The sequence below is a fragment of the Mesocricetus auratus genome, unplaced genomic scaffold (assembly GCF_017639785.1).
Source record: "Mesocricetus auratus isolate SY011 unplaced genomic scaffold, BCM_Maur_2.0 Super-Scaffold_100006, whole genome shotgun sequence".
NCBI lineage: Eukaryota > Metazoa > Chordata > Mammalia > Rodentia > Cricetidae > Mesocricetus > Mesocricetus auratus.
In genome coordinates, this window is record NW_024429190.1 from 97192512 (window position 1) to 97216680 (window position 24169).

A 24169-nucleotide genomic window follows, 5' to 3' on the forward strand; every position below is an offset into this window, starting at 1 on the left:
AAAAGTAGCAGATTGAGCAAATCAGCCTGAACTACATACATAGTTCCAGGCCAGTGTGGACTACAGAATGAGATCCTGTTTCAAAACAAAAATAAACCAGTTTATCAACTATGGGGTTAGACATGGTAATGAAAAATAAAAAAGATATGGGTGAACATTTAAATATCAGTTTAATAACCTTGGCTTGTCAGTCATGACTGTATTTATAAGCCAGACAGGATTTTTAGGGAAACCTGTGCAGCCTGGGAGAAAAGACCTAAAGATACTGTCTAGAGTTAAATGACCTAGGCAGATTAAGCGTATGCCAGTGAGCCCTGTGATTGGATCGCTCATATTGAACACAGATGCCTAGAGACAGAAATCAGAGGGTTGAGCATCAGATTGCCTCTGCTCCTGCCTGAAGCACGGAGAAAGGGTAGGTATCTCTGATGAGAAAATACAGGTGAGAGTCTGGGGAGATGTCATCAGAAAACTAGCTGAAATTTTCTTTGGGTCACCAACCAGCTCTGAAATAAAGACACAGACTTATTATTAATTATGAATGCCTGACCTTAGCTTAGACTTCCTACTAGCTCTCTTAACGAGGTTTAACCTGTTTCTACTTAGGTATGTTTTGCCTCAGAACTTTGTACTTTTCTTTATTCTGTGTGCCCTACTTCCCTGCTTCCTTCATGGCTGACTGGCTGGTCCCTGGCATCTGTCTCCCTGTCGTTTCCTTTGCTTTTTCATTTTTTTGAGTATATCCTCTTCCTACTTAATTCTCCCTGCCTGGAAGTTCCACCTATACCTTCTCCCTCCACATTGGTTGTTCAGATTGCTTGCTTTTTTGTTTGTTTGTTTTTTGTTTTTGTTTTTCAAGACAGAGTTTCTCTGTAGCTTTGGAGTCTGCCATGGAACTTGCTCTGTAGACCAGGCTGGTCTCGAACTCACAGAGATCCTCCTGACTCTGCCTCCTGAGTGCTGAGAGTTCACCACCACTGCCTCAATTCAGCTTTTTATTAGGCCAATCAATCATGGTGTCTTAGACAGGCAAGATAAAACAGCAACACATCTTTGCATAATTAAACAACTACAACACATCTGTGCATGGTTAAACAAATATTCTGCAGCAGAAAGCCTCACAGGAAGTCTTGAGTTCTGCAGATGACTCCATCCAGTATTCAGCTTGTTCATATGAAAAACTACCAAGGCTGGGAAGAACATGTGGAAGACTAGAGGAAATAGTATTGGTTGTCACAGAAAGCTGGGATTGGTCTCTATTAACCACCATCTTTGAGACTAGGAAACCATAGGTCTTGGTTAAATCATAAGCCCTGCTTCAGGGACAGAGAATAAAATTAGTCCTGGAGTAAATGTAGCTCTGGTCTCACTTTAAAAACAAGGCCCAATCCAGGTGATGGTGGCACACTCCTTTAACCCCAGCACTAGGAGGCAGAGGCAGGCTGATCTCTGTGAGTTCAAGGACAGTCTGGTCTACAGACTGAGTTCCAGGACAGGCTCCAAAGCAATACAGAGAAACCCTGTATCCATAAAACAAAAAACATGACCCAATTGGACATGGTGGAGCATACGTCAGTTCCAGCACTCAGCAGGCAAAAGTAGGTAGATCTCTTGAGTTTGAGGCCGGCTGGTCTATATAGTGAGGGCCTGTCTTTAAACAAAACAAAGAAATGTGAGGGTTCATGCTGTTTTCAGTTTTGTTCTGGGAAAAATAACACAATAATAATAATATTTGTAAGAATACGTCTATTATTCCCACACTCAAGTGATGGAAACAGAAGGATTAGGAGTGTAAGGTCACCCTCAATTCTATAGCAGGCTCACACCAGCCTGGACTGTGTAAACAAACAAAAACAATATTTGGGGTTTTGTTGTTGTTGTTGTTGTTACTGTTTTGTTTTGTTACTGTTTTTTTTTTTTTGAGGCAAGGTTTCTCTGTGTAACAGCCCTGCCTGTCCTAGAACTCACTTTGTAGACTAGGCGGTGTTAAAATAATTTAAGTAGAAACACTGGAAAACTTTTTAAAAAGATCTAAGTGAAACTTGAGGGAATTAGATTAAAACACCTTGAATATAAGCGTGCATGGGTAAGGAAAATGTCAGATTAGATTCCAATTAAGAGCTAAGCGGACATGGAGTCATGAGAGTAGAATCTGTGAGACAGGGTTTGTGTGTGCATTTGCTGCAGCATGTTTGTGGGAATCACAGGGCAGCTGTCCTGCCGCCCACCTTATTGGAGACAGACAGTGCCTCTTGTTCAGTGCTGCACATAGCAATCCAGCTGGCCGGTGAGAGTCCTGGGACTCTGCTGTCTCTGCCTCCATCTCCATGCAGGGACACTGGAGCTACATGCAGATACCGCGTCACTCAACTCTGTGTTTTCTGAGGATCTGAACTCGGGTCCTCACACTTGCATGGAAGTCACTTTACACGTTGTTTCCTCAGCTCTGAAAGAGTTTTGTATGAGACATGATCCAATACACTTATAATTAGAATCCTCAATGGAGAGGAATGGACAGGAAGAAAAATGTTTAGGAAACAATGACCAGGGAGTTTTCAAGTTGGGATGAAAACCAGAAACTCATTAATCTAAAAATTTTACCAACTCTTAAAGATTCCAAAAATAAGAAGAAAAAAAAAAATAAAGCACAACATAGTCATATTGCTCAAATTTAGTAATAAAAAGAAAATTTTTAATTTTTTAAAATTTTCTTATTTTTGTTTTATGTGTGTGGATGTCCTGTCTTCATGTATGCCTGTGTGCCACATGTATGCTTTATTGTTCGAAGCCAAAAGGGGTGCTAGCCACCAAATGACTGCTGGGATTTGAACCCAGGTCCTGAAGAAGAATAGCCCATGATCTTTTTTGCTTGTTTGTTTTGCGTTTCTCCTTTTTATTTATTTAAATTAGAAACAAGCTTGCTTCACATGTCAGTCCCAGATCCCCCCACAAGCACCCCCAACTCCCTACCCAATCCCCATTCGACTCTCCAGGGAGGTTGAGGCCCTTCATGGGGGTCTCCAAAGCCTGTCATATGATCTGGGGCAGGGCCTAGACCCTCCGCCTAGCCCATGATCTTAACTGTCTTTCTAGCACCAAAGAGAGAAACTGCAGTGCTGCTGGAAAAGGGCGGATGCAGCATGACTGCCCTTCTCATTGGGGCATGCTGTTGTAGTGCAAAGATACAATTACAGTTTTAAGAATCTGTATGTCTGTAGATATAAGTGATAAGTAGCTTTCTTTTCTTCTTTGGTTTTTCAAGACAGGGTTTCTCTGTGGCTTTGGAGCCTGTCCTGGAACTAGCTCTTGTTGACCAGGCTGTTCTTGAACTCACAGAGATCCGCCTGCCTCTGTCTCCCAAGTGCTGGAATTAAAGGCGTGGGCCACCAATGCCTGGCTGATAAGTAGCTTTCTATGCTGGGTATCCTTTCAGATTTTTTTAAAGACATTGTTAAAATGTATCATTTAAATACTTTTGACAGCTATGGTGTCATGTTACGTGCTGGGGGAAGGGAATGTTTGGAGGTTTTGGGGATAGGGATAGGGTAGCCCAGGCTGGCCTTGAATCCAGGATCCTCTTTCCCAGCCTCTTCCTAGTGCTACTACATCTGGACTCTAGGATGGGGGAGGGGATGTGTGTTCGTATTTTTGAGACAAGGCCTCACTTCATAGTCCAGGCCTGGCTCTGTAACCCAAGATGCCTTAAACTTCCATTACTTCTGCCACCACACTGTGCTGTGTGTGTGTGTGTGTGTGTACGTGCGTGCGTGCGTGCGTGCATTCTACCTCATAAACTCCATTTCTAGTGGACTGTAACAAAATTTTTTCCTGTGAAGATTGATTAGGCTATGATTGTGCCTGAAGGAATAATGGTGTGGCAAGTCTCAAGGCTCAGAGTGTTGCAGTGTTCCAATTTTAATGTAGATTGTTTTCTGCTTTTTTTTAAGACATTACTGTAAGAGCATCTCAAGCAGAGGTCGTTACAACCGTGATTTGGAACAGGATGAAGCATTTATTCCAGTAGGAGAATCGCTGAAAGACCTGATTGACCAGTCACAGAGCTCTGGGAGTGGGTCTGGACTACCTTTATTGGTAAGCGCAGGGTCTTTACTAGTACGAATGGCGTGGTGACATAGAGTGACGTCATAGGCAAGTGAGCTAGTTATTGCAGACTAGGAAATAGTAGAAAGATGAAATTGCTTAAAAGTAAGATATGTGAACCAAGGAAAATAGCATAAGGAAGATAAAAGCCATAAGTAAGAAAAAAGTCTGATCTGTACATAAAAAGTTAGGATATGTAGTCCTGTGCAAATACACTTTGGTGCTGGAGTTTGAGCCAAGAACTTTGGGGGTGCCAGGCAAGCATTCCTCTGCTAAACTACATCCTTAGTACTTGGTTTTTTGAGATAAGGTCTTCTTGTAGAATTCAGGCTGCCTTGAACTTGAGATCCTTCTAACTCTGCTCCTGCTTCCTAAATGCTGGGATTACAGGCATGAGCCACCATCCTCAGCTAGGTGTTCTAAGTATTTTAGTAACTAACAAAACAAAGAAACAAGTGTAAGATCCCTTGTATCTTTAATGTTAAGCTAATTGGCTGAGAGAAGTATAATGCTTAAGTCTAAAAAGGGTTACAAATAATTCGGGTGGATGGAGAACAGCATTCTGAGGCAATCCTCCTAATCACAACATTACATTTCCAAGTAGGTTTTTATACTATTTAATAGTTTAGTTGAAAGTAAATACTGATCGACAGTTTAAAATTTTGTCTAATGTAATCTGTGTCAGCATTGGAAATGTGAGATTAGAGGTATTTGTATACAGATAATATGATTATGAAAAAAATCCCAAGATTGGTACAAATAAACCTACAGCAACCAATGCTTGTCAGTTTGTAGACTACAAAGTTACTATTCAATTTTACTGATTTTATATGCAATAGCAACACATGTCTGGAAACTGAAAGTTAAGAAAATAGTATCATTTAAAATAGTGTGAAAAGCATGAAATATTTAGCAAAAATATGTCCATTGCAAAATTGTACACCAAAAATTATTGTTGGAATATTAACTATTAATTAATTGATATTAATTGTGCTTAAGAATTTTTAGGGTAGATTGTTTTCTACTTTTTTAAAGACATTACTGTAGCATCTCAAGCAGAGGTCGTTACATCCATGATTTGGAACAGGATGAAGCATTTATTCCAGTAGGAGAATCCCTGAAATTAAATATTAATTCTTAAATATTCTTAAGACCTAAATAGATAGGGGTGTGTAGCCTATTTATGAATGAAGCATTTATTCCAGTGGGAGAATTTGTGAATTAAATATTCTTTTTTTTTAAGTATGTAGTTTCTTTTTTTTTTTTTTTTCTTTTTTAAAGACTTATTTATTATGTATACAGTGTTCTGCCTGCATGTATCCTTGCATGACAGAAGAGGGCACCAGATCTCACTAAGGTGGTTGCTGGGAATTAAACTCAGGACCTCTGGAGGAACAGTCAGTGCTCTTAACCACTGAGCCATCTCTCCAGCCCCAATTCTTAAATATTCTTAAGACCTAAATAAATGGAGGTCTGCTTATGAATTGAAGGCAGCACTATTAGGATGTCAGGTTGCCTCACACTGAAAGGTTGTTTCATTTCAATCCAAATAGAAATCAGAGCAAACTTCCACAGAAATGGATGAACAGATTTATAAAAATAGAAAGGCCTAGATGAGCTTGTTAGAAAAGAGCACAGGACTAACTATGCTGCTTCTGAACTTACTTACAAAGCTACGCTAGTTAGCATTGTATATTTGTGGGACAGAGTAGAGCCTAGAAAAGGACATTTAGACAAAAGTTTATGTGCATGTTTATCTGTGTAACACTAGACATGTGCCTGGTACTCAAAGAGGCCAGAAGAGGCTGTCCAAATCCCCTGAAACTAGAGTTACAAATTGTTGTGGTGTACCCTTAGGTGCTGGGAATTGAACCCAAGCTCTTTAGAAGAACAGCCAGTGCTCTTAACCACGGAGCCATCTCTCTAACCCAGTCAATTGATTTTATTGTTTGTTGTTGTCTGTGTAGCTCTGGCTGACCTTGAACTCACAGAGATCTGCCTGCCTATGCCTGGAAGCTCTGGGATCAAAGGTGTGTGCCACTATACCCTGCTCAACTGAGTTTTTTTCCCCTGCTTTTTGAGTCAGGGTTTCTCTGTGTAATCCTGGCTGCCCTGGAACTCACTCTGTAAACCAGGCTGGCCATGAGTTCACCAAGGTCCACCTACCTCTGCATCCCAGGTGCTGGATTAAAGGCGTGCACCACCACCAGTGGTGCTCAATGATTTTTTTTTTTAAGATTTTGTTATAAAGGTTACATGAGGTCATTATTTGTTTAAAGCACTGAAGTAATTCAGTGTTCCATAAATTGCCTATTAAAGAGATGATGCAGAGAAGAAAACCTCAGGTACCCATTTGCTATAAGGTGAATGTGTTCCTATACCTCACTCAGTATACAAAATTACGTTAAAATGGAGGACAGATGAAATGTAAAACCTAAACTAGAAAAAGAAAAAAAGAATTTTTAAAGAAATCATTGTGAGTTTAAGGAGGGCTACACAGGGAAACCCTGTTCCAAAAACCAGATGACAGCAACAACAAAATAGGATGAAAATCAAAAGATGAGTCAGGGGCTAGTAAAATAGATCTGACAAATATATAGATTATACAAAGTAACAGCTCAAATGTATTAAATGAACAAAAGATTTAAACACTTTCCTAAAGATTAGAAATGACAAATAGATACATCTTTATCATGAGGGGTATGCAGGTTAAATTCACCATGGTACTGCTGGGATATAGATTAACTTGAAATTTCATACATAGCTGATTAAACCCAAAATGATAAGGCATGTTGAAAAATAATTGAGAGTTTACTAACAGGTTAAGCATATACTTTGTTCTTTATATTTATTTTTTGAGACAGTTTCGTGTAGCCCTGGCTATCCTGGAGCTCGATCTGTAAACCAGGTTACCTCAAACTTGCCTCTGCCTCCAGAGTACTGGGATTAAAGGTGTGTACAATAAAACAGTGCTTCTGCTTTTTGCCCTAGAAATACAGAAATGTGTTTACACAAAAGACCCAAAGGTGAATTTCCATAGCAAATATAGTCTAATAAATAAATTAGCCAGGTACAGAGAACTACAGAGTGTTTCTATTTATATAGCTTAGAAAAGGTAGGAACAAAACAGGTAAGCAATTCCAGCACAGGAGGAAAGAATCATGAAAGGAGGAACTGCTTTGGACAATGGAAATATTCTTAAGTCTTCAGTGAGGTTTTGGTAATTAGATGAGTAGACATTTATTTTATGTATAAATTGTTTTTGAATGGTCCTGACTTTAAAAAAATTACAGAAAGAGTCCACACTAAGTGACTTAGGATGTAGGCCAGGTCAGCTTTGCGTAGTTTCAGCCTCAGATACACACTTCCAACCAGAGCACCATGTTCTTCTTCATTTCTGAAAATGAAAGATAGAGTATACATGTACTTCAAATATCATTTCTAATAACTACCTATGGTCTGTGAGCCAGGAATAGAATTCAAGCAAAGGTGTATATAAAAGACAAAAGTATAATTCTGACCAGTACAGCCAATGAGGGGGGAGGAAGGGAGAGAGAGAGAGAGGGAGAGAGGGAGGGAGAGAGAGAGAGAGAGAGAGAGAGAGAGAGAGAGAGAGAGAGAGAGAGAGAGAGAGAGAGAGAGAGAGAGAGAGAGAATACTAAAGCAAGACACATAGTACTGTATAGAGAATTGGACCTGCAGTAAGATCCTGTGAGAGGAATAAATTGTAAAAAGAGCCTGAAGATTTGTTTGGAGGTTACAGTAGGGGAGCTAGGTTACTTCTCTATCCTTCACTGAAGACCATTCCTCTTCTGTCTGGGGAAGTTTTGAGAAGGATCCACATGGAACGTTGAGAGAGGAAAGGGATAGCTGATCTGCCTGGCCATCCAGATCAGCTGAATCAATCCTGTCAGAACCAGATCACCATCACATTCAAAAGATTGTAAGAGCCGGAAATGGTGCACAACTCACAGAAACAGTGTCTTCCAGACTCAACAGGACCAATCCACATAGAACTCAGAAACTATGATAGCATGCACAGCTTCAGACAAGATAAAATCCCAGCACTGAGAAGGGGAATTAGACACAAAGTCCCACCTATAACTAAAAAGGATCTGGGAGGGGTTTGGGAAGGGGAAAGAATGAGCAAAATACGCTATATGAAAAAAATTGAATTAAAAAAAGAAAAGCCAGAATAAGGGAAATATAGGTAAATAGTGAAAACCGGGGCTGGGTCAGATCATCTAGGATCTTAGAGACTGAGGTGAGGGGTTTTAATTATTTAGATTTTGTATAGTAAATTTCCCTAAACTTATTGGCTGGAAGCCAAAAACATTTATTATTTCTCATGATTCTGAGTCTGTTGGGAAGTGTGTTTTCTAGACTTGCTCAGCTACTGATGTGCTATTTATAGCTTGTGCATAGGATTGACAGTTGACAAGGCGCTTCTCTCTGTGGGAGGCAGGGCTCCCAAGGGTAGGCTGAGATCCACAAGCATCTGTGAAGTTCACTGGTCACACATTTGCTATTCTATTGCCCAAGAGAAGTCAAGTAACCAAACCCACATCTGTGGGGAAGGAGGCTTCTCAAGGGTGACTGTGTGTGATTTCAGAATGCATTCATTGGTCGTTGCTGCTCTTAGATACTGCAGTTTAAACATTGGAGTTAGTGTGTTTGCATTGGTGCTATTTGAATATGCCAGCCTTTTTAATGGGATGACCTATCACAGCTTAGTCGGCCTTAATAGATTCTTTTCATCCAGAGCTCAAAACTGCATTTTTTTCTTTCCTATATAGGTTCAGCGAACTATTGCCAAACAGATTCAGATGGTCCGGCAGGTTGGTAAAGGCCGTTACGGAGAAGTATGGATGGGTAAATGGCGTGGTGAGAAAGTGGCAGTCAAAGTGTTTTTTACCACTGAGGAAGCCAGCTGGTTTAGAGAGACCGAAATCTACCAGACGGTCCTAATGCGCCATGAAAATATACTTGGTGAGTGTCCTTTGCTTTAATAAGTTCCTCATTCTGGCAGGGGTGTTTCCATTGTGGAGAGAACCTGCCAAGTACATGTGGATTCAAATGTGTTTGTGTAGCAGAAAGAAATCCAGTAGAATTCATAGTGAACCAGAACACAATCCTGAATGCCAAGAAAGCTTTTCATTACTCTAAACAGCATTGAGTTTCAAAAGGATAATTAAAGCTGGTTTATTGAACATACATAATAATGGAAGTATTTTGTAGAGAACCTCAGTGCTTTTTCTAGGGTAGCTTTAACTGTATCTGCCTTTGCCTTTTGTCAGCAGAAGAACCTAATGTGTAGCATCTTTGTATTTTCCGTACCCAATATATGATCCTCTCGTGGCCTCATTTATTCAGTAGTGAGTAGTGAAGGCTCCTGACCAGTAGAGGGTATAAACAGATCTTGTTTTCCTGCATTTCCTTTTCAGCTGCTTCTCACTATCTGTTGTGAGACATTTGTGTTTATTTCCTATTGGGGCTGTAAAAAATTACCATGAGCTGAGGGCTTAAAACACCAGAAGTATATCCAGGTGTGGTGGCCCAAGCCTTTAATCCCAAACAGAAGCTGATAGATGCCTTGAGTTCAAGGCCAGCCTGGTCTACAGAGCGAGTCCCAGGTCAGCCAGTGCTGCACCCTATCTCTAAAACCCCTCCTCAGAAAAGAAAAACAAACTAACCACCAGAAGCAGGGTGGAACGATGGCTCACTTGTTGAAGCTGCTTAAAGAGCTAAGTATGCTAGAGTGCAGGCTTGTGATCACAATGATGGCGAGGCATGGAAGGCGGAGAGGTGGGTCCCTGGAGCACTCTGACCAGCTAGCCTAGCCTACCTGTTGAAGTTCTGGGCCAATGAGACACAAGAGGAACACACAGCGTGTAAGGCTGTCTGACCCCTGACCTCCAAAGGCGCTCACTCACATGTATGCAGATATCTGTGCACACACAGAAGGAAAACAGCTGATTATTCCCCCACCCCCTTAAAACTGTTGTTGGTGTTGTGCCCAAGTTGCAAAGTCCCCAGAGACTACCAGGAAGACCCACCAAATTGCAAAAGCAAGGTTTTAATGATTGTTCATCCAACCATGACAGGGACCTGGTGGTCTGGCTAGCTGACACAGCAGCCTCCAGAGGGAGTGAAGTTCCCTGTCTACTAGGTTTTAAAGACAAAAGTTACAGGATTACATCAGTAGGTACGGGTTGGTTTCTGATTGGTTGACATTTGGGGAACAATCAAGAAATTTTTCAAAGTCATGTTTTTGGCGTTTAATACCTGTGTACCTATTATTCTCATTGGTCAGTGCTGAGAGGGAACATTCTGTGGTTTCTATGGCATTGTCTTGTTATTTGCAGGTAGCCTTTTGTACGTAGATACCAATAGTTTTCAGAACTATATCCTGGAGACTAGAGGGGAGGTTTTGGTTCCCCCCCTGGAGTTTCTCTTGTAGCCAAACAGTTGCCAGGAACCAAGCATTTGGGAGGTGAAGGCGGAGGCGGGGGTGGGGGAGGTAGTTGTCTGGAGTTTGTTTGTGTTCAGTTTTGGCCCTAGACTCCGAGAGGCCAGAGGATCTGGAGTTTCCTGTGTGTCTTTTCTGTCATGGCTACTAAAGCAGGGGGCTGAGTGGGGGTCTGGTCCCTTTATTTCTAAATCATTAGAAGTGAAGCCCTTGAGTTTAGTTCCCCCTTTTAATTGGTTGTTTTCCTCTTTGCTTTTTGGGTGCTCGCCAACCAGCTCCCAAGTAAACACATGGAGGCTTATCCTTACTTATGAATAATCGGCCTTAGTTTGCCTTATTTCTAGCCAGCTTTTCTTAAATTCTCCCATCTACCTTTTGCCTCTGGGCTTTTACATTTCTCTGTTTCTGTATACCTTTTTTACTTCTTACTCCATGGCTTGATGTGTAGTTGGGTGACTGGCCTCCAATGTCCTCTCTCTCTCTCTCTCTCCTTTTTCTAATTCCTTGATCTTCCTTTCCCAGATTTTTCCTCCTGCTGATTCTCTATGCCTCACAGGCCCACCTGTCCTTCTCCTGCCTAGCTATTGGCCATTCAGCTCTTTATTAGACCTATTAAGTGTTTTAGACAGGCAAAGTGATAACAGCTTCACAGAGTTAAACAAATGCAACATAAAAGAATGTAAACATCCTCAACTAATATTCCACAGCAGACAACCTTCCTTTCTGTATTTCATAAATCAGCTTATTTGGGCCGTCTATAGCATGCATGGCTTTGTGTAAATATAATTTCACCTACAAAAATTCTGTTTCCTGTGTAATTTTAAGTATTTACTTTCCAACTTGAAATTAAAACTTTTATTTTAATTTCTGTGTTCTGTGATAGGGCTTTGTTTTTGTTGTCTTGTCTTTAGACAGACTCTTATTCTGTAGCCTTGGCAGCTTCAATTTGTGTAGTGCTCCTGCCTCTATCTCCTGAATACTGCACTGGAATTACAAGCATGTACTACCACTCCCAAGTAAAGAGCCAGTTCAACAGAAAATCATGTAGGTAAATAGTACTTGCAGGTTATTGTGTAATACATGATTTATTTTTCTTAGTCATTATTATCACTGTTGTGATTAATGTTAGGATTATCATAAATTATTAGCTGTATGTGTTGGCACATGTGTACAATCTCAGCACTCAAGAGGCTGAGTCAGGATGATCACAAGTTTGAATATAGCCTGGATTACGTAGCAAAACCCTGTCTTTAAAAATACTGTAAAGGTAGTTGGGTGGTGCCGCCACACGTCTTTAATTGAAGCCCTTGAGAGGCGGAGGAGTTCAAGGCCAGCCTGGTCTACAGAGTGAGAGCCAAGACAGACTCCAAAGCTACACATAGAAATCCTGTCTTACAAAACAAACAAACAAACAAACAAATATACTGTAAATTTGGACTGGAGAAATGGCTCAGTATCTAAGAGTGCATACTATTCTTGTAGAGGACCTGAGTTCCATTATTAACACCCACATTAGGAAGCTCACAACTGTCTGTAACTCTGGCTCTAGAAGATCCGACACCCCCCCCCCCCCGACTTTCTTCTCCACAAACACACCTAACATATACATTTTAAAATACTATAAAGTTATTGTAAATCTGTAGTGACTCTACAATATGTAGTGACATAGGAAATGAATTTTTTGGGGGGGTTACATATTCGAAACACTTTATGGATCAAATTAGAGGAAATTTGTATAGTTTCTGCCTGTACTAAATAAGTAGTTCTTTCCCAGTATCCTGAATATGCATTTTAACTGCCTAGCACCTCTGCTGACAGCTAACCTTGTAAACTCATTCACTAAACAGGTTTTATAGCTGCAGACATTAAAGGCACTGGCTCCTGGACTCAGCTGTATTTGATTACCGATTACCATGAAAATGGATCTCTCTATGACTTCCTGAAATGTGCCACACTAGACACCAGAGCCCTACTCAAGTTAGCTTATTCTGCTGCCTGTGGTCTGTGCCACCTCCACACAGAAATTTATGGAACCCAAGGAAAGCCTGCAATTGCTCATCGAGACCTGAAGAGCAAAAACATCCTTATTAAGAAAAATGGAAGTTGCTGTATTGCTGACCTGGGTCTAGCTGTTAAATTCAACAGGTAAATGATTTTTCATTTATATTTGGAAATTATTTTGATATCTAACAGGTATTTATAATTAGGGTTGCTTTGGGGTTTGTTTTTTTCTTTTTACAAAGCTGCAGTTCACTATACTTTTCTGTGGATTATTGGGAATTGCACTCTTGCTACTAAATCACATTTCCAGCCAGCCTTTACATAATCTTTGACTTCCGTTTACTTGTACTTGCTGCTTTTTCAGTTAGTTGTCCGTTTTATATACAAGTCACTTGTGACCCAAATAATGGGCATTAAGTTTGCTCTCAGTTCATCTGTATTAAAAAGTTACCATGAAGCTGGGTGGTGGTGAAGCATACTCTTAATCCCAGTACTCTGGAGGCAGATGCTGGTGGATCTCTTGAGTTCTGAGTTCCAGGACAGCCAGTGCTACACAGAGAAACCTGTCTCAGCACACCCCACCCTAAAATCAGGTAACTGCGGAAGCAGCTACAATATATTATAATGTAGTTTCAGAATGGAATAGTTACTTCACATTTCAGAATTCATTTAAGGCCATAAAATAAAAATGCTGTTTGAGGGACAAGAGATGACTTAGCACTACTATGCTTGCAAGGACCTAAGTTTGCTTCCTAACACAGCTACCTATAGCTCCAATCTCAACAACCTATAACTCCAGATCAGGGGCTCTGGCCTCCGTGGACACCTGTATTTGGTGCACATAAACTCATGCAGCCACACATTCATGCATCTGAATAATAATAATAAATGAGTTTTTGTTATTGTTTATTTTGAGGCAGGGGCTCACTATGTCACTCTGGCTGGTCTGAAACTCTTTGTGGACCAGGCTGACCTTGAATTCACAGAGATCTACTGGCCTCAACCAGTGCTGGAATTAAAGGCATGTGACTTTTGGGGGGCAGGTAGTACTCATTGAAGGCCATGCTAACCTTCTCTGTTTTGTTCCAGTTTTAGTATATGTGCTGCTGAAGCAAGCATCAGTATGTTATTTGTTGGCTTAAGTATTCATCAGATGTTGTGTTATTTTTTTTCTATTTGCCAAGATGAAATACCTGACCAAAAGCAACTTAAGGAAGAAAAGGCTTAATGTGGCTGGTGGTTTAAGGGTTCCGTGAGTCCATCATGGCAGGGAGAACGCAGTGACAGGAGCCTACAGTGGCTCGTGCCAATGCGTGAGGTCAAAAGCAGAGGCTTGGATTGCTTTGAGTTTCCCCTTGTTTTTCCGTCTGGGCTCCAGCTGGTGCTGCCTACATCAGGTTAGGTCATCCTCCTTACTGACACCTCTAGGAATAACTGAAAAGACACACCAAAATTGTGTGTCTTAAATGTAAGATCCCAAATCCATCCACACAGACAGCTAAGCACCACAGGTCTGCTTCGTGCCAACTTGACACCCAGACTCATGACATTTAAGTCATAATATTCCACCCTTGATTATCAACATTCATGAGTTACCTCATGGTATTCAGACAAAATGGATTTAGCTCTTTGTAAGAGTCCCTAAAGCCTTAATAGTTCTAATGTTGCTTAAAGCCAGGTTCAGTGCAAAGTGTGATGGTATACACCTCTAATCCCAGCACTCGGGAGGCAGAGCATGTGAATTCTCTGAGTTTGAGGTCAGCCTGGTCTACATAGTGAGTTCCAGGACAGCCAGAGGTACATAATAGAGATACCTTGAGTTAAAACACACACACACACACACACACACACACACCCATATAAACAAAGCAGCAACAATAACAAAAGCTCAAAGTCAGACATTCTCATACACTTGGAACAATGCCTTAACTGAGAGCCCTTTATGAGAACAAAATTAAGGTAGATATTTCCAATATACTATGTCACAGAATAAACATTTCCATTCCAAAAGGAAAGAATACACCCGTAGCAAGGAAACTAGACCAAAGCAAGACTGAAACCTGAAAACAACCGCTTGGCCCTGCAACTCCACATCTGGTGCCTGGTGCTTGTGATGGCATCGTTTGGGCCCCAGTGAACTTGGATAGCAGCATCCATCCTGTTTTTCTGCCTGCAGTAAATGTAGCCCCTCTCTCTTAGGCTGGCTCTATTCCATACTTGCAGCTTTTCTTCAGTAGACATTCATAGTTCTAGAATCTCCAACTTCCCAGATCTCTTATTTTAGGGAATTCAACCCTACTGCGTATTCTTTTGAAGAACCTTGATAAAGTCTCCATGGCCATGTGACTTGTATTTCTGTGTTTGCTGAACCACATGGTGACTCCAGCGAATTCTTCTGCTCTCTTTACTTAGTGCGCCTGGCCCCTTTCTGCCACAGCTGTACTCAGTGGCCTGCCTGTGCCTTGGCACTCAAACTGAGAAGGTTCTTCTCTATAGGATCATTTTGGAGTACAGTTAAATAAAAATTTTTCCTGAAACCATACTTTTCTCATTAGATGATTCTGTAGTTAATAGTTAACTGTATTTAATAGTTAATTGCAAGTTTTGGTTGGGAAATTTTAAATTCATGATTATATAATATAGTATATTCATAAATATATAGTGTCATGTATATAATGACTTATTTTGCACAATCTGTGAAAGACAGAATTTTACCATTGTCAGTAGCTCCCTGTCTTAGAGAAACTAGGCTGGATTTACTGAATTGACCCAAGCCAGACTTCAGTGAGTCAGTCCTTCACAGAGTTCAGGTCAGTGCACTAAAGGTTAGGACTTGTGGAATAGTAAAGGTGCTTCATGAAAATGTAATCATATAATTAGGCATGTTGGCAGGTTAGGACTTGGCTGCCATAAGTGAGTGAGCAAAATATTTATTGCAGTGTAAATTATTGACCTATATGCTTTTTTTTTTAACCTAATTCATTCTTTCTATATAGGTTCTACCTTTTTTTTTTCCCCGAGACAGGGTTCCTCTGTGGCTTTGGAGGCTGTCCTCGAACTCACAGAGATCCGCCTGCCTCTGCTTCCTGAGTGCTGGGATTAAAGGCATGCGCCACCACTGCCTGATTAGGTTCTACCTTTTTGTGTGTTTGTATTTGTTCAGCAGAAGTCAGGAATATAGTTTGGAAGTATTGGAATGTTACCTAACTTCATATTACTAACTTTATTGTATATAATGGTGAACAGTAGCCAATAATTTTATAGTCCTTTGAGAAAATGAGTACGGTCCAGTGGCATGGCTGAGTGGGTAAAGGCTGCAGTGGTCTGTCCCTGGAATCCAAGTGGTGAAGGAAGAACTCACTCCTGCAATTGTCCTCTGACCTCCACACATGTGCCCACTCGCAACACAAGAAAGAATGACCCATGCCACAGCTTGTCATGCTGTCTTCAGGTGTCCTCTGCTATGGAACTTAGTTCGTGGGCTTAGAGAGATGACTCAGTAGTTAAGAACACTTACTGTTGTTTCTAGCGCCCATATGAGACCCACAATCACCTATAGCTGGAGCTCCAGGGAATCCACTGCCCTCTCTGCCATCTGCAGAGACCTGTACTCACATAGCACATGTGAACACACGAACACAAATAAAATGGATATTTAAAGAAAAATGAGTTCATTGTTGGGGCAGTAGTTGTTTTTTGAGTCAGGGTTTCTCTGTGTAGCTCTGGCTATCCTAGAATTGACTCTGTAGACCAGGCTGGCCTCGTACTCAGATCTGCCTGCCTTCGCCTCCCTAGTGCTGGGATTAAAGTGTGTGTCACCACACCCAGATTTAGTTTTTTACTTTTATGTGTATGGATATTTTGCATGTGTGGATAGCTATGTATCACATGCATACAGTTCCGGCAGAGGCCAGAAGAGGGCATCAAACCTCCTGAAGCTGGGCCTAACCTCAGGTCCTCTGAAAAAGCAGCATGCTTTTAGCAGCTGAGCTGTCTCTCCAGCCCGTACTTCATTGTTTTTAATTCATCCTTGCGTGAGTGTTTCAGGACCTAGGAAGATCTCAGCCCTACTCTTCCCAAGGAAAGCATAAGTAGTCTCTTGCCTGGCTCTCAGTAGAGTCCTTGTCCCCACAGCATCACGAACTTCACTTTCTGCACTTCACTCAGGGCTCTGGTCTTCCGGACTCCTATCAGAGTGGCCCCGTAAGTTCTGCTCTCAACCCTCACAGGCTTCTCCAGCCTGCAAACACAAGCTCTCCCACATCCCTCCCATGAGTCCCTGCTGCAGGCATATCAGTCACACTGCCACGTTTCCCACGGCAGAAGCCAGAGGAGCACCTTCAGCATTGTGCTCTTAGATGCCCGTTACTAATCCTGAAGCTAGGCTGGTGTCGCGCAGTCCCAGAGAAAGTCTCATTTCTCTGCCATAGCAGTGACGTTACTGGGGGTACATAGAACAAGTATTCTTACCCACCGGGCCTGTCCTTGAGAACCAACTTCATATGCCATGTTTTGTGTTGATGTGACAAGAAATGGCAACAGCAACTTTGTCTTTAACCTTTAATGGCTGAGCTATGGCGCAAGCCCAACAAAAGCAACTTTAAGGAAAGAAAGAATTGTTTTGGGGCGTTGGTGGCGCACACTTTTAATCCCAGCACTTGGGAGGCAGAGGCAGGTGGATCTCTGTGAGTTTGAGGCCAGCCTGGTCTACAGGGTGCGTTCCAGGACAACCTCCAAAGCAATACAGAGAAACCCTGTCTCGAAAAAAAAACAAAAACAAAAACAAAAAACTAAGAATTGTTTTGTTCATGTTTTCAGGTTGTAGTCCATTATGAAAGGAGAAAGCGTCATGGTGGGAATGTGAGGTAGCTGCTCATATAGCTGCACCTATAATCAGAAAGTAGCTTCCAAATCTAGTCAAGATGACAGTAAAGAGTAACCACCACAGGCGTTTCATAACACATACAATTCTTTGTGTCAGTCTCCAGGGAAAATAGTTTCCAGGACCTCCCAGACTTAGGAGTACAAGTAACAAAGCATCACACCTTCAAGTTTAAAATTCATTTCAAAACCCAGAAAGCTAATAAATCATTTATTGCTGAATGACTATTATATAGATATCACTTTACTTATTTATAACTAAATAGATTGGATCCATGAAAAATAAAATATAATTCTGTATTTATATGCTGAGCTTATATAAGCCAGGCAGTGGTGGCGCATGCCTGTAACCCCAGCACTCGGGAGGCAGAGGCAGGTGGATCTCTGAGTTTGAGGCCAGCCTGGTCTACAAAGTGAGTTCCAGCAAAGCCAGGGCTATACAGAGAAACCCTGTCTCAAAAGGGGGGGGAAATGCTAAGCTCATTGTATAAAAATGGTAACAATAAACAATTCCTCCTATATTTTCATATTCAATTTACAGATGTAACTATCTGTCCTTTTTCATAAAATACTGCGTTTTTTCTTTTTCTTAAGACAGGATCACATGTAGCCAAGCTGGGCTGGAGCCAACTATTTAGCCAAGGATGACCTTGAATTTTTGATCATCCCGCTCCTACCTCATTGGTGCTTAGTGTTAGGATTATAGACCTGGATCACTGTGCTGTGTTTATGTGGTGCAGGGGATGGGACTGAGGGTCTCCTGTACACTAGCCAAACAAGCACTGTACCAGCTGTGCCACCCCGTAGACCTTTTGAGAAATGCAGAACTTCCTTGGTGATAGATCCTTGGCCAAATTTATGAAAGGTACTTGTGTTAATCCAGCTTAGTGTGCAAAAGTCAGAGTTAGTGATTTGTGGCAGGCATGGTACCAAGGCTTAGAATAACTGTTCCAGACCCTGCTAGGGATGTTATATAATATGCAGCATGTAAAGTATATAAAGGTCCTAAATTTCCTAATACATCTGACCCCAAGGATTTGTGGTAAAGAATATAGGAATTTGGATAGAAAAATATTTATAAAAATGTACAGATTGAGCTATTGTTGGCCCTCAGTATGACCATGGTCTTCCTCCTGCCTTAGTGATACGAATGAAGTTGACATACCATTGAACACCAGAGTGGGCACCAAGCGCTACATGGCTCCAGAAGTGCTTGACGAAAGCCTGAATAAAAACCATTTCCAGCCCTACATCATGGCTGACATCTATAGTTTTGGCTTAATCATTTGGGAGATGGCTCGTCGTTGTATTACAGGAGGTAGGAGTTTGAATAGTGGTTTTGATTATGTTTGTTTACCTGTCATTTAAAAAGTAATACCTAACTTATATGTCACCTGTCAGGGTTTCCTAGGACCGCTCTCAGGTCCTGTGGTTTCCCTAGAATTACCCTAAGTCTCGCACAAAGTTGTCTTGACTACTCACATGTTTCAATGTAAAAATGCCTTACAGTCATCCAAGAGGAAAGAGCTGAGATGCTCCAGTATCCCTCCCTAGTATATTTATTCTCACACGCGTTTAGCTCCTCCTCAGTCATCTGTGACTGCATGGCATTGTCATCCAAAGAAGCTCAGTCTCTCTCATCTGAAGGTTATCAGAGTTTACCGTGAAGTTAGTCTGTGAACTACTAACCCCTGAGAGGCGACGTCCTCTATTGAGAATGACTCACCATTCAGGGTCCCAGACAAGAGGCAAGGGTTACCCTTTCAATGAGAACAGTAGTGGGCCTACTTTATGAGCTTGTCACAGGTAATGGTCAGACTCTCTTGCACTAGAGAGTAATAAAGACGTTCACTAGTAGGAACAAACAAGTAAATAGATATTACACTAAAAATTTCAAGAAAATCTCCTTTCTCCTTCCCTTTGTGTGTGTGTGTGTGTGTGTGTGTGTGTGTGTGTGTGTGTGTGTGTGTGTTTAAGAGTTTCATTACTTGTAACCCAGGTTGGCTTTGAATCACAGTCCTCTTGTCTCAGATCTCAAGTGCCCTACCCCCAAAGGAAACAATGTATCGTTGTTGACAGACTGTCACCCTGTCAGAAGCCAGGAAAATAACAGGTCATAAATAATAGAAAAACATGTATTTGTTAAAGCGAACCATCCAGGACATATTTCTTGTTTATATACAAATCTGTTGTTAGTTCCGTAGTTCAGTGAGAGGTGCTGTGTATTGACCTACCCTGTTTGTGCCTTCTCGCCCCCTACAGGAATAGTGGAGGAATATCAATTACCATATTACAACATGGTGCCTAGTGATCCATCCTATGAAGATATGCGTGAGGTTGTGTGTGTCAAACGCTTGCGGCCAGTCGTGTCCAACCGCTGGAACAGTGATGAAGTAAGTTGCAGGCAAACCCTGTGCGGTGCTCAGTGAATGCCATGTTACTCTGCTCACCACACTGTCTTTACGTTTCTCTTTAGTGTCTTCGAGCAGTTTTGAAGCTGATGTCAGAATGCTGGGCCCATAATCCAGCCTCCAGACTCACAGCTTTGAGAATCAAGAAGACACTTGCAAAAATGGTTGAATCCCAGGATGTAAAGATTTGACAGTTAAACCATTGTGAGGGAGAATCTAGGCTGCAATAGCTTCACCCGAGAAAAGGGGTGATTAGCATGGAATAGGATGTCGGCTTTTCAGACTTTCCCGCCACATCTTCACGGGCTGCTAACAGTGAACCCTTCAGTACTCTGCAGAATACAAGATTGGGACTCCAAACACGCCATTCTTTACATGGACGGGTAGCTTTGTTTTAAATGTAGTTTTGATGCCCTGTTATGTGTTTCTGTTTTTATGAACTGCATCAAGACTCCAATCTTGTAAGAAGCCTCTGGTCTAACTCTGGATACCCAGTGTCCTGTCCATAAAGTGTTGCTTTCTGTGAAAGCCTTGAGAGAACTGATGAGCTCAGCAGACATGGAGAGAGACATTTCCTTCTGTAAGAGGAAGCATCCGTTTGTCTTTGTGAACAGCCTGTAGATTATGATCTCTTTGGGATACTGCCTGGTTCGTGGTGGTGCACCGTGCCTTTGATGTGCACACTAGGATTCCTCTGCTGCCGTGGGCTTAGAAGAAAAGAATGTATGGTTGCTCAGGAGGGTTTTGTGGCTGGTGGTTTAAACATGCAATATCTGATCAACAATCGCCAATATCATAAAAGTCATCTACCTTGTAACTGTAGTAACTCCTCCATCAACTTTATTTTTAACGTAATAGTTGTAAAGGCCAAATCAGTTTAAAGTGTCCATAAATTTGGACTGTTTTCCTTCTATCACCATTCTGGCTTCTTTTTTGGTAATTTTTTTTTTAATGAAACACCTGTCCAGAGTTGAAACTCACTGCTTTGAGCCATACTTTGAAAGAAAAATGCCTCTTTCTGGAGTCAGCCTTACTGTGTCTGATAACGACATGCATGTCTGTGATCAAATTCTGAAGTCTTTGCTCTCAGTGCCTCTTAAAAGGGAAGTTGTTTATCATGTGTAATGTGCTTTTATTTTTAAGACTTACATAACCATCTTTACAGCCATATTTTACATATATACATACGTACATACACACATACTTAATTCTATACAAAACAGCTCACATGGATCTTACATCTGATCTTTAGTGGGGGAAATGTTTCAAAGTAGAACTACGTATGAATTTCAGAATTCATGCATTTAAAAACTTCAGTCAAAAACTTTATTAAGATATCGCCTCATACTTCTTTTATGAAGGATGTCAGCTAATGTAAATTTGTCAGTAACTGGTGAATGTATTTTAGATACCTAAATATTTTGAAATTTGGTTTTACCGTTTCTGGTCCCTAACTTGTGAAGATAAAGAATCAGAAGTGCCCAGTATCTGGTCACTACCCATATTTACACTGAGCAGCTATTATTAAATAAAATGATCTGGTTTTTATAGTGGCCTTGTTATCTCAAAGAACAGTTCTGGTTCAAACTTACATGCTGGTGTCCTACTATTTAAATGTTTATTCTGAGCAAGCCATAAATGGATCAAGTGGCATTGTCTCTTTGGATGAAACATGAATTAAAGGTGATTGTATTTTAATATAGTCAAATGCTTTAAATTAAATGGGAGGCTGTCCATCTACTCATTTATAACTAAACTTAATGTAATACCTACACATCCTATTCTATAAATTTGAGACTTGTTTTGACTATTTTGTTTAATGAGTTTCATCTAGTGTAACCAAAACCTGAGAACACATAGGATATCTGAGTTACCTAAGCCAATTTAACCTGGATATATTTTTGCCTGAATAAACTTAAGTCTTAAAAAGGGTTTATCATCTTGATGATAAACCTGAAGAATGGCAGGCTTCGTTCTTAGACGTGCTTGAATGGTGTATGGAGGCCACTGTAATGATTGTTCTGATGAGCTTGGTCTGAAGAAAAAGGGCTATCAGGAGTTAATGGTAGGGCAGACAGTGAGTACTCCAGTTGCTGCCTTCCCAAGCTGCCTTTCATTAGAAATAGTAACATTTAAAAGGAAAATGCTGCTATATTCTTTATTTGGAATCCTAGAATCTAAAGTTGCATTAAACTTGTTTTTTCCTCTCTTCCCTCTTACTTTAAAATTTGAATTTCAGTTAAGTGAAATATTTAAATGTTAGCCCTTAGGGCCAATGAGAGGGCTCAGTGGGTAAAGGCACTTGCTGCCAAGCCTGCCAACCGCACTTTAATCTCTGTGAAAGGAGAGAACCAACTACCCCATGATTGTCTTCTGACATCCACATGCTCTGTGGCACAACCCCCAACACACATCATGCACTCCACATATTCAAACACAAATGTAACTTAAAAAATAATACAACCGACTGGTAAAAGAAAGTATTGTGTATTAATTACTTGTAAAAACCTGATTCCACTTTGAATCTAGGGTTTACAAAATATGGCTAGTGTCAGCCATCCCTTTAAAACATTAAAATATAAAAGCCAAAACCCAAACTACCTAAATAAATGCCAAATGATCCAGGAAGATGTCATGAGTGGTTTGTATGGTCGGGAGTTGCTGGGGTACGGGGCACATTAAGATTTGCCCGGCTTGATTCTCTGAGGCTTCTACAGCACTGAATATAAAATTAGAACCTATTTCTCTGGAAATATTGTAATAAAAGATACTTCAGTCAGCATGTTACGTTATCCAGAAACGCTCCTAATCCTATAAAGTGACAGAGCTTTTATCAGCTGTTGTCCTGAAATGTGCTGGTTTTTATTCACTCACTCTAGTGATAGTCAATATTTTTTTCTTCTTAGATGTTTTTCTTGTTTAGAATAAAAAGACAGTAATTTTCCAAGAACCATGCATCTCTGGTTTGGCCCAAGATCAAGTTGGATATTGAGTAGTCTATTCCAGGGCAGATTTCCTTAGTGAAACACTTGTTTTTCAGATATGTATTGTTTTTAAATGTCCCAGATGTCTAAGATAATTTCAACAGAAGTGTAATTCATGTAGAAAGGAAGGCTATGCAGCCCTTTTGGTAATAACAGAAGTTGACTGGTCAGATATTAAGCAGTGACAGTTTGCTCTCCTCAGAACTTGTTCCTCTGGTGCAGTGTGTGAATCCACAGGAAGGATCATCCCATAAGGAAAGCTTATGAATATGCCTTTTGCAAAGAATTAGACATAACCCTATAATTTTAGGTTGTACTCTGTACTCTTTCAGTGGAATTTTATTTAAGCTCTTTAGTGACCTTTGTTCTTCCCACTTAAAAGCTAAAGTGTAGTATATATATTGTATAAAATGAAAATATTATAGCTTAGGGAAACTGTATATAAGGCATTGACAGGTTAAAGGAAGCATTTTTATTATGCAATTGTAAAACACCAAAAATATGGATTCATCTTTGATATGTAACACACTAAATGTATTTTGTACAGCATCTGATTTAAAAGGTGCCTTATTAAGTTTACCATTAATTGCTTTGTTCTATATACAGATTATGTCCAATGTATCATTTTTCAGTAAATAACCTTATTTTAGTATACTTCAGTGATGTGTTTTGTGATGCTGTTCTTGGATTTATTGTGTATCAGAAGTCGTTTGTTGAGATTCTATAATAAGTAAGTCAGTGTACATATATACGTTCCTGAACATGCTTTTCAGCTTCCAGAAACCCAGCACGGAACATGGCTAGGTAAGTGGCCATATGTTTTTGCCTTTATGTAGAGATAATGAACCTACTATAGTGAGGGGAGTTTTTTCCTTCTATAAAAAAATAAAACATTGTTTCCTGGTTATAAAAATGTGTATTTATGACAGAACTTTTGGGAAACAAGAAAGAATAAAGCAAATAAACTACTCCGTTTTATTGACAGACACCACTATTTACATTCGATTGTCTTTTTCTTTAAGATTTATTTTATATGTATGAGTGCCCTATTGACTTTATCCAAAGAGGACCTCAGATCCCACTATAGATGGTTGTGAGCCATCTCTTGGTTGCTGGGAATTGAACTGAGGATCTCTGGAAGAGTAGCCAGTGCTCTTAACTGCCAAGCCTTCTCCCCAGCCCCACTATTTACATTTGAATGTTTCCTGCATTTTTGAAAATACCATTAAGATCATAGTATTCTATTATGTGTCAGTTGAAAACACCATATATTGGCAGAGCATGACGGCACACGCCTTTAATCACAGCACTTGGGGACATAG

At 40.6% G+C, this 24169-nt stretch overlaps 1 protein-coding gene across 4 annotated transcripts in view; it reads left to right on the top strand.

The window, feature by feature from the left end:
* The window catches only part of Bmpr1a (bone morphogenetic protein receptor type 1A), a 90292-nt gene extending 66457 nt beyond the window's left edge, over nt 1-23835 (top strand). For all 4 annotated transcript variants that reach the window (XM_040747699.1, XM_040747700.1, XM_040747698.1 and 1 more), the window contains 6 exons: nt 3948-4092; nt 8898-9090; nt 12418-12715; nt 18595-18770; nt 19715-19845; nt 19929-23835. In XM_040747699.1, the coding sequence (XP_040603633.1) occupies nt 3948-4092; nt 8898-9090; nt 12418-12715; nt 18595-18770; nt 19715-19845; nt 19929-20054 (1069 nt within the window). In that variant the 3' untranslated portion in view covers nt 20055-23835. The remainder of the gene's footprint in view (nt 1-3947; nt 4093-8897; nt 9091-12417; nt 12716-18594; nt 18771-19714; nt 19846-19928) is intronic.
* The last annotated feature ends 334 nt before the right edge of the window (nt 23836-24169 follow it).